Source organism: Schistosoma haematobium, chromosome ZW (genome assembly GCF_000699445.3).
Source record: "Schistosoma haematobium chromosome ZW, whole genome shotgun sequence".
In the NCBI taxonomy this organism is placed as follows: domain Eukaryota; kingdom Metazoa; phylum Platyhelminthes; class Trematoda; order Strigeidida; family Schistosomatidae; genus Schistosoma; species Schistosoma haematobium.
The window spans coordinates 32,370,574-32,386,057 of record NC_067195.1 but is presented as its reverse complement, the minus strand read 5'-3'; the positions used below and the strand labels follow the sequence as shown (position 1 = coordinate 32,386,057).

Genomic DNA, 15,484 nt, shown 5'->3' with positions numbered 1-15,484 from the left:
GTATCCAAAGAATAACCATGAAGTCAAATGTGGTAACTAGAGGTTGAGCCTTACGAAGAATAACTAATAGGGTATAGCGGACTGAGAGACAACCCTTTAGTGACTTTCAGAATTCCGAATAGCTCTAGGTATTTACTAAAGTACCTACTTAAGGTCAGTCCCAACATATAACTTGAATGGAACACTTATACATTAGAGATTCAGAATTGTAGACTTTTCTGTAAGCATATCGTACAATGAGTACAAATAGTTAGGACTTGAAATTCCCTATAGACTGGGGTGGTAATAACAGCTTCTCAAGAGTTCAAACAGGCAAATTCAACTATTCTTCAGGAGTATGAATAGCGTGTCATGCCAATTTACCAACAATTCTTTAATTAGAGATTGTTACGTATATATCACTTTTTATATGGAGGCTTCAAAAAGATACATTCGATTCTTCTTAAAACCAACATACTTGTTATACTTCATACGTTTTACACATCCACCATCAAGGCCATGAATTGGAAGCGTCCAGTCAAACATATCGACTTCTTTGACTTGTGATTACTGGTTGTTGGTTTTCAATCTCATTTTTAATGTAAGTTCATCATTTTTCTTAGCTAAACCGTAAGCTGGAGTCACATTTAATAATTTTTTATACCAAACCTTATAAGATCTATATATCTGTAACTTTGCTACAAACATATGACGAAGTGGGATGAAAACTCTATGTGCACAAGCCAATTAATATTATTTTTTGTTTCCCTCAATACATTTATCCTTCCATCGAGTTTCACATCTGGATTCTTGTGTGCTACTAATCGTGCTCGGTTAGTAAGGACGTTAAACGAAATTTTGCGTAGGCCTATGTTTTTCGTCCAGTTAGCCATACATTGTAGGTTTCTCCCCGACTAGGCATATATGAACTATGAACCATTCAACATAATAAAAAGCTAACACACCTTTGATTCACGTTTTGCTGCGCTTCAAACAAATTCGACCCCAAAACTTGAACTTTCACTTTTATCACTAACTCTTACATGTCCTTTCGTTATCTGTGTGGATAGAGTAAAGCAAGAGCGGCCGTCTCCGTATGAAATCCAAATTTTACACACTTTAATTTCTACAAACTGTACGGAACTGTGTGATTTGTATCAGGTATCTTTTGATACATTTATGACAAGTTCTCCTATTTTCGTAATATATGAAAAATTTAGACATTCCACCAACTAACCGTTCTAGGTTCCTTTTCCATTCCAAGTGACCGCTCACTTAAAGCAATTCATTCATCGCACTTTTTTATGTTATCTAAATTACCTATCTTCTAGCTCTTTACGCAACCAGTGACTTAATACCTATGCCATGCTTGCATGCTCAAACCCTATATTCTATCTTGGTTTAAGTTGTTTGGAAAGTTCCAAAACTTCTTAAACCGTGGATCGAGTTTGAGTACGTGCGAAACGCTTGTTGTTATTTAGTTTTCCTATATAACCGAGTGCAACAGTTTCACTCTGGTATTTTCGTGCTGTTTAGTATTCCCGACCGTAGCTGCTACCTTGACGCGGTGGTCGGGCTTGCATATCGTGATGACCCAACCGAGCTATATTGGCTGGAACATATGTTCCTGTAGGTCCTACCATGCCAGGCAGGTCTATTGGAGAACGGTAAGACTAAAAGCAGCAACTCAAGGTCTGAGGGCGAAGTCGTACTGCTGACTGTAGAGGGGTGTGACAGCAGTAAGGTGTTTCCCTCGGACAACCAGCATCAGCAGCGATGCTTCCTTCTCACAAGGAAGGAAGGGGTTAGAAGAAGTCGACCCTAAAAATGTCACACCTCACCTTGCCTCACGGATTTCCGTCTCCGGCGGTAAGGCCCTTTGAAGAACGGAGCTAACACGTCAAAAACCTCCCACAAAAAGACCGTGCGTGACCGGCCTCAAGCAGTTGTCCCCTGGGCTCTGTGGTCGCGCTCCCAGGCCGTTAAGGCCAATATTAATCTGCCTTCTTTTTCAGGTTCCTCGAGAAATACCCTTCCACGGTGTGGGCAGCCGGGAAGTGACATTAGCCCTCATACCCGTAACAGCACACGAGACCAAGTTGGTCACGTTCAAATCCTTCCTACACCTCCTAATACCTCTCTTATCTCCCCGACTAACCCTCCTCACGTCTCTTTATCACTTCTCATCGCTAGGGCAAACGATTCAAATACGCGGGACGTTATTCCTGGTCTCCTGAAACCACGCTCTAAACTTCATGTTGGAGCTTCCTTAGCTAGGACTTTAGAATCTCGCGCCATCGATGTGTGCTGCGTCTCCGAAACGCGCATACAGGATCCGAGTAGCGTCATTCATTTGACATCACTATGTCAAAATAAAGAACCAACTCGATTCACACTTCGTGTATCTGGAAGCCCAGATGCTGCTTCTCGTCAACTCGCCGGCGTAGGTATAGCATTGAGTCCTAGGGCAGAACTAGCTCTCTTAGAGTGGATCCCAGTAGACAGTAGTTTGTGCGCTGTCCGACTAAACGGAACAATAAGGACTCGGAAAGATAGGGACACTCGTCGTTGCCTCTTCGTCGTCTCTGTCTATTCTCCCACTGACTGCAGCTCAGATGATGTAAAAGATGAGTTTTGCAGAAAGCTTTCCGACCTTCTACGAAAAGCTAGGCGCTCTGATGTAGTAATAATGGCCGGTGACTAATGCTCAAGTAGGTAAACTAAGCAAAAGACACCTAGGTGGATTTTATGGTGTCATAGCTCAAAGAACAGATAATGGCGACTGTCTGTTGCAGCTATGCTCAGATAACCGCCTGTTTCTTGCAAATACTAACTTTAAGCATAAGGAAAAACATCTTTTAACATGGCGACCCCATAATTCGTTCCAACGTTGTACCCAAATAGATCACACCGCTATCAGCCACCGATGGAGGGGCTCGATAGAAGACTGTCGCTCATTCTGGAGCACATGCCTAGATTCAGATCAAGCTCTAGTGCGAGCGCGTATTTGCTTGCGTCTTACTGGACGTAAGAAAGACGCTGCAAGGAAACCTCTTAGGGGCCTACTTAATGATAGTCAAGCTGAGAGTATATTTCAGGAACAACTAGGAAAACAGTCAGGCAGCCATGTAGGTGAAGCCCACCCCAAGGCAGCATGGAATCATATCCGAAAACCTGTGGAAACATCAGTGATATCTGCTAGTACGGTAAACCGTAAGGTTAGGGAACAACGCTGGATCTCAGCAGCATCAACCGCACTGATAGATGCTCGAAAACTAATTCCATCTGGATCTGAACATAATGAAGAGCGGAGTCAGCTTAAGCGCAAGCTGACAAGAAGCCTACGCAATGATCGCGAACAGTGGTGGGTAGCGAAAGCAAGAGAGATGGAAAAGGCGGCGGCAATAGGAAATAGCAGGCAATTGTTCAGACTTGTTAAGGAAACCGGTATTAGGAACAATCTCAGAGAAAGATGGACATATTATACATTCTCAATCCAGGAGATTGGATCGATGGGCAGAACACTTTAGGGGTCAGTCCAACTGGCCTTCAGCCACACTTCGGTTTCCCACGATCTCCAGTCGACCTGAATGGCAAGTTAATGAAGGTCCTCCGACTCTTTATGAAGTTGAAAAAGCTATCGGAAATCTGAAGCGAGGGAGAGCAGCAGGCCCTGACAGGTTCACTCCTGAGATTTTTAAGGATGGTGGTCCAGTATTAGCAGTGAAATTAACTGAGGTCTTAGGTAGAATTTGGGAACTGGACGCAATCCCATCTAACTGGTCTCAATCACTGATTGTGCCAGTCTTTAAGAAAGGACAAAAGTCCGCTTGTGACAATCACAGAGGAATCAGTTTGACTAATAGTGTATAAAATGTTAGCTTCAATAATACTTCGACGCCTAACTAAAGCTCGTGAAGAGCAGACTAGAGAAAACCAGGCTGGTTTTCGACCTGGACGTGTTTGTCACCGAAAGGAGTACCAAAGAAGTACATTAACCTTGTAAAGGCTCTCTACTCCAACACAACTGGTAGAGTGAGGGCTTATGGCGAACTGTCATCAGAATTGACTACCTCAATTGGTGTTTGTCAGGGCTGCCCACTATCTCCATTCTCGTTTAACTTTGTCGTTGACGTACTTTTAGAGATAACACTTTCCTCATCTAAATTTCCAGGGGTTGAACTTCTACCAGGAGATTCACTTGTTGACTTAGAATATGCCGATGACATAGTTCTATTTGGTGAAGACGCTGACAAAATGCAGAGTCTTCTGACCACTCTAAGCAACAATGCAAGCATGTTCGGCATGCGATTCTCCCCCTCGAAATGCAAAATGTTGCTTCAGGATTGGGTTGCATCGAAACCCGAACTAATGATAGGGAGTGAAGTAGTTGAAGGTGTCGACCGCTTCACTTATCTTGGAAGTCTCATCAGCCCTTGTGGTCTGGTGTTTGACGAAATTTCAGCACGGATACAGAAAGCTCGACTAGCTTTTACCAACTTGCGTCATTTATGGCGTAGGCGAGATATCCGTCTGCTAACCAAATGACGGGTTTACTGTGCAGCAGTTCGTTCCGTCCTACTTTATAGCAGTGAAACATGGCCGATAAGAGTAGAGGATATTCGTAGGTTACTAGTATTTGATCATAGGTGTCTTCGAAACATTGCTCGTATATCCTGGGACAATCGAGTAAGTAATGCAGTTGTTAGGAAACGGGTACTAGGTATGGATGGCAAATCAATTGATGAAGTAGTGAAACTTCATCAGTTGAGATGGCTGGGATATGTGTTACGTATGCTCAACCACCGACTGCCCCGACATGCGATGTTCAATGGTATAGAAGTAGGTTGGAAGAAAGCTAGGGGCTGCCAGACCAAAACATGGCACAAGTTCATGAAGTCACTGACAATTGGACTGAGCCATGTTGGTAGGTGTAGACTACGTGGTTGGAGACCGCGAGATGAAAGGAACCGATGGTTAGAGACCTTGAATGACGTGGCTCAAAATCGTTTGCAATGGCGCAGATGCATCCATTCTTTGTGTTCTCACAAATTCTAATCTCCTGATTCCTCCTTGTCTCTATTTTTTCTCTTTACAAATTCATTTCACTGGATTATACTCTTTAAATAACATCTCCAAACCCTAATCTTTCCGATTACTGCTTATACTCTTACTACCTCTACCACTACGGGATTTGAATCGACAACTGCATCTCTGTGCTAATATGGTGTGGCAACTCGAACTGACGTACGTACGTTCGAAGTTTTATGTTGTTACTGACTGATTATTTAATATTGTTCATTATTTCTTCGTCTATCACTAAAAGCTTCGAGGCTTTAGTACTTAAAACAGGCTATATGTAATTTGATGTCATTGTTAATAGATTTAAATTCAACGTCTTTATATTTAGCAGGACTGACTCAGGTCACTTGCTGATTTGTCGACGATTCTTGTTTTGTTCATGACGGGATATCTGTTGCTCATATAGTGCTTAGTCGACTTTTGACTTTCAATAGAATTCGGTTGCAGACATTGTAGTATAAGTTGTTGGTGTCGAAATGTCAATTCACTGATTATGACTACTCGATCTTCTGATATTGTTCATTGTAGTCTTAACTATTGTAATGAATAACCAAACATGATTATCGTTCAAAAGAGAGGAATGAATTCGCGGAATAAAATGTATGTAATGACGTTAAAACTCAAGATGTAAGGGAACATAAAAATGAGTGCACTTACTCTACCGTTTCACTCAATATCCAAGTAACTCAGCTTTTAATTCGTGTGGCTTTATATGCGCTTGAACCCTTAGTTTGATGAACTGGGAAGTTGCGCTTCATGTTGTACAACTCTACTTCATACTGCAATTTTTCCGTTTACGTTTTGGTCACTTCGTGAGATACTATTATCTTGTGTAAATGTATGGTTGTATCGACTCTCTTAATCTATACCAAATATTGTCAAATATATTTATGATATAACAGGACTTTATTTCTACATGATAGGTATAATTATTTAAATCGAAATGATATTATATATATATATATATATATATATATATATATATATATATATATATATATATATATATATATATATATATATATAAAACAGATAAAGTTAGATTATTTACTAGCTCATGAAGTAGTTCTTTACTTACGAAATCTGTAATGATAGATTACTCCAATATCTTTCTTGTCCGTGTGACCAATTTCTAGTGACATGTGTAACTAACACTTCAGATAAATTAAACTGCGAAACATCGCCAGTCACTCCACAAGCATTATAAATAGTTTTCACGTGTCTCCAAAGATATTAAGTTCTGGATGTTACGACTTGCTCCAATTAACCTGTATATTTTTCTTATATTTTATTTAAACAAATAAACATTGGTACAAGGAGGCACCAAATAGATATGCGCCATATTAATCATTCGATTTGTGTGAGGGCTAGGATACTGCCCGGGTGCCCAAACCGAAGCAGGTGGTTTTCTTAGGAGGCCACACCCCGAGCCTTCGACCTAAAGGTGTGACCCACAAGGCAGTGGAGCATCGTGAGGAGATGCAGTCCCATGGTAGCCGGTGACCAACGATTGATTCATACACCCCCTTTTTGTTCCCTCAGGATACTGGAGCCCATATGCACCATTGGTTTGGAATCCGGTTAAAGCGCCAGACATTCTCCTTTCGTCCTCTTAATTTCGTAAACAACACCTCTTGCACGAGAAGGCAGTGAGTAGGACTTCCCTGGCAGAGGCTGCATACGTGTGGCCATGTGAGAGCATTTCAAGAGGGGGCGGGCCCACCCCACTCTCGGCCATACCAGGGCATCCCATAGACGAAATTATAATATATGAGTGCATATTTTACTTATAATAACTTATTGTTGTTTCTATTATTATTATTATTATTATTATTATTATTATTATTATTATTATTATTATTATTATTATTATTATTATTATTATTATTATTATTATTATTATTATTATTATTATTATAGATATATCTCCATCTAAAAGTCTTCTAACTATCTCCATGCAACCTGGACAGTTGCGACGCGAGCAGCCTATACAACCTTCGTCGATTCAGAAGGTAATTGATTCACATTTAGATGTTTAATAATACTTTTCCAAATCATTTGGTTTAAAATTACTTGAATGGTCCACTTCTTAATAATATAAACTGGTTTTATTGTCACTGTGGTGCTTTTAGTTAGTCAAAACCTCAGATATATGATAGTTCATGTTATCTTGTGGTAAGACTAATGCTAAAAATTCGTGAAAAGTTGGACAACCATCTAATTAAAGTCTAATGCACTTCATAGAGGCAGATTGTAGATATAACTACTCTACAGATAACCTTTATAAAGATTATCTCTGTTGGGAAATATACATAGTTCTTTTAGTGCTTCTGCATTCTTCTTGTGAAAGATATTTCAGCCTTTGAAAAAAGTTAGTCACATTGAATTGGTTGTTTAGTCCTTAGTAAGTAATCAGATGTCTTGTTGATGCTAGATGCTAAAGAGTACTAGAAATTTCCATAGATTTCCACCCCTAAATTTCCAGCTATTGACCAACCTCACAGCTTGATTTTACTGCTGGCTTCATAACTCGTAACATTATTTCAGTTGACAGTAACTGTATTGCTTTCTAAGTAATACTTTGTAAGGTGATTCACTTTTATGTGCAAGTCATTCTGAGGTTTTAAAAGTTCACCATCTATTTCCAATCTTTAAACTTTAATTGGCCTGTTGTGAACAAGAACACGGGTGGGGACAATCGGATGTATTCGGCATGAAAATTACAGACTAAATCAATAAAATCTGAATACCATAAAGTCAATCGTCAATTTGCAAAATATCAATGCATCATATCAAACTGGACTGTTTCCGTTGCAAACACTAATCCATTGTCTTCCATTCCATTGTACATGCGTTTTCTTACAAATTCCATTGTGCTCTCGCTCTTCCTTTCTTGATCTTCACCTCATCTTCTGCTGCCAGATATTACGTTTTAACTCGCGACATATACTACTTATATCAATATAAGTAGCACACCACAGGCCTACTTCTTAAATTCCATCATTTTAGCTTATGGTATTGTTTGACGTATGTTGTTTTTAATAAATTTCTCTTGATTTTACTTGAACTTTGGTGTTTATGGGTTTTGTGAATTTCTAATTCTATACCTTGATATTTTCCTCTCCTTTATAGATGCTAGATGAGAACGTCCGACTTATACACAGTCTTATGGCACATCAAAGAGTTGGAGCCGTTAAAGAAGCAGTGGAATTAGAACGTGTTTTACATCGTAATCTTATTTATTTAGCCACAATTGCTGACCGTACAGCGACGCAGCCTGCAGTCGGACCAACAAATTGTTCACATCCAATTCCTTCCGGTTTGACTCAACCTAATCAAATTCAAGACTCTGCACCAAATTATCCATTATCTGTAGTTAACGCATCATCGGATCTGTCCCAGTCGTCTGTTGTTGGACAACCTCATCAAATTTCAGTTAATTCGTCAGTTCAGCATCCAGTACCTATGGCAGTCGGTCCTACAACAATATCTACTGTTGGGAATCCTATTATGTATCAGCAGTATCTTGTTTCCTCTGCTTCTCATGTTCCAAATAATCTACAAGTTACATCACAAAATCATATGGGAATAAGTGGTTCTAGTCAGTTTCAACAACACGAACGTGTAGTGCAACATTCTGGTGGACAAATTGCATCTGTCGAATCGAGTGGTAATATATGAGACACTTATTGAGTTAACGTTTATTGTTATCAACACAATGGGATTTTACAGAAATTAACAGTACTCTGTTCCATTATATCTATTAGGTATACTTTTTGAAAAATGTTTGCTAGTATTCGATGCGATCTCGAAATTCTACTGATTAATCAGAAGGCAGAGAGTAAATTTCTATACACTCTGAATTTTAAAACTTTTTAGGTAGAAGCTTTCACTTTTCACCTCCAGCATAAAGTCTTGATTGCCTTTTATAACTCATCTAATCGATCACTGACTTTACAGCTAAACACCATATCTTTTTTGACCACCTTAGCAATTTAGTAATACTTCAACTGCTATCTCATTTCGGGATAGCTTGAGTCTGGGTGTGTGGACTTACTAAAACAGCATTACATGACAAAAATTAACGTAAATTGAATCAGCATGTTATCAGGAAATTACTTTAAATTAGTAACACTAACCCTCACTATTACGGCCGAGAGTGGGGAGAGTCCGCTCTCCCTCTCGAAATGCTCTCACACGGCCACGCGTATATAGCCTCTGCCAGGGAAGTCCTACTCACTGCCTTCTCGTGGCGGGGGTGTTGTTTACGAAAATGAGAGGACGAAAAGCGAATGTCCGGCGCTTTAACCGGATCACAAACCAATAGTGCACATGGGCTCCAGTATCCTGAGGGAACAAATGGCGTATGAACCGATTGTTGGTCACCGGCTACCATGGGACTGCATCTCCTCACGATGCTCCACTGCCTTGTGGATCAGACCTTTAGGTCGAAGGCTCGGGGTGTGGCCCCCTAAGAAAACCACCTGCTTCGGTTTGGGCACCCGGGCAGTATCCTAGCCCTCACACAAATCGAATGAGATTTGTGTGGCGCATATGTATTTGGTGCCTCTTTGTACCATTATCTATGTGTTGAAATAAATAAATCATAGAACATGAAATAGTTTCACCTTTCTGAAATGTTGGTGAATTCGTCTAGTTTGTTGCTGGAAATGCCTACGACTGCATATAGTCTTTATTCCAAGCTAATAATCTTAACTGTTGCAAGTTTATATTCCTTCACAAGGTGAGGTGGACAATTATGAATTAGTTATTTGGTATCTGTCTATATCTATACCGTTATCAAATTCGTGTAAGAGAAGCCTCTTTGGCCGACTCACTTTTTTCCCTAAAATATTTTACCCGATGTTAGAGTTACTGATTAGTTTGTTGAACCCCTTTTTGGCAATGCTTTGAATATGGAACCGCACATTTAATGCTTTTAGTAGCCCTGTGTCATAATGCATTATGATAAGAAAGAACATTGATACATATTGGTATATACAATATTCTTCATTGACCACTATAAAATTATTGGATGCGTAAAATGCACATTTTTTCGATCGCGTTTACTATGGAGTAAAAATTATATTATTTTTTCTATCTAGGTACCGTTTCACCCAATTCGATCGCAATGGTTTCTTCATAATTTACATATATTAAAAACAAGTAAGCTTGTTTTTAATTTGGTTATGCATAAAATAATTCGCTAGTTATTTCTTTTCTACGTATTTATAATCTGCTTTACTCTGGTAAATTAACGTGAACATATGCCTAGATGCTAACTTACAACAAACGCGAGAATAGCTATTCTAATGTCGAACATGAGTGGAATATAGAATCTTACATTATAAAATGTTTCGAGTTACTACGCCTAAAAATTGTTCAAGAAGAAAATCATGTGAAGGAACCAATATGATACCTTAAACGAAGGTACCATTGGGTCACAGTTATACATATTGTACATAATTCAATATTTAAAAAAAATAACTCAGAAACGAAGTGCACATTCATGCACTCGGCTTTCAGTCACACTTTTTATATGGCATTGCGCAATAGTATCAAGCTACTGTAATAGCGAGGCTTGAATCTACGAATTTATGGTTTTGCAGTTGAATGTTTTAATAAGTGAACATTTAGCTTGGTGATGTTTTATTTAAATATATAACTCATCTTGTTATTCGTGTATGAGTTCTCTCACAACTGCTAACAGTCATTATCATAAGTTGATGGTGACAATCTTCTCAGGTACGCCATAGTATCAAAGATTTCTCTACAAGGTTTCCCTATACACAATGCTGATTACTTTCTTATAATGAAGGAAGCTGATGTAAAGGGATGTGTTCCATTCGATTGATTATTGAAAAACGGTTGGCAGTAATGCGGCTAAGCTGTTATGTGCTTGATCCTTGCGAAAGCCAGTTCTTTGATCTGGAAGTTGGGCGTCTAGTGGATCTTTCATTCGGTTTAGCAAAATACAGCTGAATATTTAGCCTGGTACTGACAGTATTATGGTTCCTCTGTAATTCTCACACTTACTAAGATCTTCGGTATCTTGGTGAGTTATCCGTCTTTCCAATCTCTGGGCAGTTGCTCTTCCATATATGTTTGCAGTTGTCTCTATATCTGAATTTAATACTTCAGCTTATGTGTTGTTTGGCCATACTGCTTTGGCATTCCGTATTTGTTTGATGACCTTGCTAATTCCTCCTATTCCCAGTCGGATATCATCTATAAAAAGTCTCTGTATGATGCTTTGATGTCCGTTGAGTGCAGTGGTGCTGATCTCTTCAAAGTGCTCTACCCACTCGTTCCAGTGCTTAGTTTCCCTTTTTTGTCCCTGACTGGTCTTTGTGCTCCACTGTACTTCCCTACAAGCTTCTTGGTTGTGCCACACATTTCTCTCATGTGTCCTTCTCTTACAGCGTTCTCCGGTGTAGCTGGTAGGTCTTCTGCATATTTACCCTTGTCATCGCTAATGTCCCGCTTCACTTGTCTATCTGCTTCCGTATATTCGGCCTGTTCGTTGACTTTCTCTGGGTTTGTTCGTCCGTTGTTGATTGTTGCCTCCTTGTTTTCCGTTCTTGAGGAGTGGAGATTAATATCGAAGTTTAATTATATTCAAGCTTTAGGTAAAATGCGGAAGTGATGTTTCCGGTTATAAAATGAATTACTAATGCCTAATATCCACATCATTGTGTCAGTATTATGGGTGGTAAATATTTTAAAAGTCCGTAGTTTGATTTTAGTAAAGTTTAGTGTACTCCAATTTTTCGACTACAGGTAATGCGACTTTATGTCCGCCTTTTTATCACGTGGTTTATCCACCAATCAAAATACGACTTATAAAATCTTAGCACTGTGCCAAACCAATGACGTTCGACCGGTATGGGCAGCCTAGCGTCCCTATTGGTCCTATGTCCGCCTAGCCCGTCCACTTGAGTCCAAGACACCAATACCAGCTTCCACTATGCGAATCGAATCGAATCCTTTATTTCAGACATACTGAGTTTGTATATCAACCAAACAGACCGCAACGCACCATAAAATAGGAAATAACATTCATACACAATAAAGCCAAAAAGTGACTGTGAACGTGGGAGGCAGTAGTCAATAAACTGAACATAGCCTAAGAACAGTAAATTGTACAATAATAAATTATTGGTCAAAATAAAGCCCACAATAAGAGGAATATAAATATAGATAATCTATTTATTGAATAGTTATACCATAAGAATGTATAGATAATATTAGTCAATGAACATGTCTCAGAAGTTACTCGTGATTTAATCTTCGTTCGGATATAACAATAGGTATACAAAAATTAACAAAGAACTAATTATTTTACAAAAAATAGGCTTACAAATGACTCTTATCCTAAAGTAGTGATCACCTGATTTTCGCAATTATACGGTACTATAAAGGCTCAGATTCTATGCTTGTCCATAATTTGTTTAAGCTTATAAAATATCTGCCAAAATCTATTATGAAAATGTACAAACTACAAAACAGGCATTCGTGCGATATTTTACAATTCAGTATTTATTTTATTGTAAAAGGAATGAATATTGACTGTGTACTGTTTTTTTTTTAAATAAAAAATTACATTAACTCCACCAGATAGTTGGAAATGAGTCACACTAAGTATGTGGCTAATGATTCTGCGGGGTTGCCCAAACCAAAGTAAGTTAAACGGGGTTTGAATCTGGAACTTAGTGGCTGAAAGTCAAATACCGTAACCACTGGACTACTGCTCCCTTGTGTACTATACTTTACTCTAATGTACGTTGCGTATTGTCTGAAAAGATTAAGTGAATTGTGTTTGTTTTACGCACACAATCTGTTTTTGTGTTTGATGCATAACCTTGACATCATGCGTCGAGATAATAAGGGTTTGTCTTTCTCACTTGAAAGTTCTTAATTTATAGTAAAAAAGAACGGATAGTGAAGTTTAGTTTAAAAGGATAAATAAAATAGAAAGATTTCTTTATGGTTGCCGTTACGTGTAAGTTATTATATGCGTTTTGGAGCCAATAATATTCACATGTATGTATTTTTTACTGTCAATTTTCTCACATTTAGCTAAAGTAATTTTATAAAAGTAACTTATATCATAAACCTGCCAAAATATCAGGGAACATTGATATTTAACAGTATTGCACACCTACAACTTCAGATGAAATCGAATTCAGGTCTCATGGAAATATCAAATATGAGTTAGACATTGATTTCACTACAAATTTGACGTATATTTTGGTAGTCAAAATATCGATAATAAGTATTCAGATACATATTTGTAAATAACCTGACTCTAAGTAGTTTTCCGTAAATCAATATACGTACACTACTGTTCGAATATCTAATTCAGTGTATAAAAGTCGGGCGTTTGAACTAATTGGCTATAAGTTCGACCAGTTAGTTGATCCCTTGTATAAATTCGCCGACGTCTCTAGTTTATATGTCTTGACTTTTATCAAAAGCTTGTTCAGTACTTCGCTTAGAATATTTCTCCGACTTATTTTTTTAAGGGACAATCTCTAACATAATTAATTTCGGATTGATGGACATAATTTCATAAATAATGTACTAGTATTAATAGATGGTACTTCTCAACAAAGCCCATAAGTGAAATATTTCGTTGAAACGGAGATGCTTATTCGACATAATATAGTATCCTTTACAGACTGTTAATAAATTGAGAATGATAAATTAACAAGTCCAAACCAAAAAGTTTTATATGATTGATTGTTTATTTAGTTGTATTTTCTTCAGCTATTTTATCTAAATTATGTAAATTTCAAGAATTGGAATACTAAAGATATAATAAACCAGGTATGTATTTAGAGAACACTTGTTTGAAATAGTAGATTGGAAGGTAATGTAAATTAAAACCTTTCTATGAACAAAGAGAATCCAGTACTACGTTGTTGTCACGACCAAAAAGAAATGAACTAATATTTGTTATTTATTCGGGTCCAAGTTGTTACGCAGGTGCTGGCAACTGGAGCGCACTATAACTTGGAAACAGAGCCTGTTGATGTTCTTCATTAACAAGACATTAATGATACAAACCTGAGTCACTGTCCAAAATAGTTATTCGGATTGACATTGAATTGAAACCAAAGTAAACTCATTTCTTACTGATAGTAAACTGTTTTATATTATGTACTCGCAATTGTTTACTGAATTCTGTCGTCTGTCCTTCCTCTTTGGTATAGTGGATACTTAAAATAATTCTTTTCACAAATTCCTGTTATACATGCAATTTCATCCTTCTGTAATAAAGGCAAGTACACTAATAGTCAATTTTAAGCGGACTAGATTCCAAATCCAGATTTTTCCCACTAGAAATACTTGTCACTATTTTCCAAATTTATCATTTGCTAAAACTCAATCGGTTTATTTGACTAATATACATTTTTCTTCTCTATTCCTCAAGGTTGATGTATTCATACTGTTCAGTTATGTTGATTCGTTTAGACTAACCTAAACCCTGACGTTAAAAAAATGAATGACCAATAATTTTGAATATGATTGCTCAGTTTTCAATATCTTATCGTCCAATCCTTAATTTTTTTTTTATGAACGAACGTTTTTTTTAGAGCTATGTGACAGTTTTAATCACCTTTTTTTCTGTTTTTAAAAGCAATTAATAAGATAATGTAAGGCGAATAAGTGTTTTACTCCCGAATTTCTGATTTTCAAAAAATATCATAATGTAACTTATATTTGAATGTTTACGCCTTTTCAAACTGGACTGAACAATAATTTAGGAACAACGTATCCGAAAAGCTTTATGTAGTGACAACTTGTATCACCATAAAAACAGTAAAATATATTTTTATTCTTTTGAACCAAGTGTAAATTTATTGCATCATTTCAATGTCATATAATTACTGTTATCGGTATTAAGACTTTTCCCTTCAAATTATTTCCGATTTATGCTGTAAATAAACGTGTGTAACAGTTAATTCAAATGTCCGTTGTCTATACAGTATTATGCAATTAAATGTTATGATCTAGTAGCGATAAATACTAGTATTCTCTTTTTTTGATACCAGTAATGCTCTATTAATCCCTATCACTATCTGGCAAAATAAATGGATTAAGGTGTATGAACTGTTCACTAAAATATAGGAAAAAACGAACGACAATTAAGTTAGTATGACTTTACCATTCGACAGTCAAATAGTTTTTCAAAGCTAACATTCCCTGTATAAAAAAACAATTCCAACAACAACCAGATCAAGTTAAATTACGAAGTCTGCATACAAATATAAAGTTGTTTGCAGTTCGTTTTTAGTTAACTGTTTTACAATGTATATATAAGCTAACGGTTTCATTCCACTAATAAACTGACCCAGAGGTCGTGCTAATAAATTTAACTTAGACAACTTCGGAGCAATTAGTCCCTTTGATAAATTTG

At 37.5% G+C, this 15,484-nt stretch overlaps 1 protein-coding gene across 1 annotated transcript; it reads left to right on the top strand.

The window, feature by feature from the left end:
* The first annotated feature begins 443 nt into the window (after positions 1 to 443).
* On the top strand, positions 444 to 15,185 carry SS18 (synovial sarcoma translocation, Chromosome 18). The gene is made up of 6 exons (XM_012943150.3): positions 444 to 580; positions 6,982 to 7,073; positions 8,194 to 8,731; positions 10,167 to 10,227; positions 12,679 to 12,741; positions 14,498 to 15,185. Exons 2-4 carry the CDS (start codon positions 7,017 to 7,019, stop codon positions 10,205 to 10,207), a joined length of 636 nt encoding a protein of 211 aa, XP_012798604.3. The 5' UTR covers positions 444 to 580; positions 6,982 to 7,016; the 3' UTR covers positions 10,208 to 10,227; positions 12,679 to 12,741; positions 14,498 to 15,185.
* Positions 15,186 to 15,484: the final 299 nt, after the last annotated feature.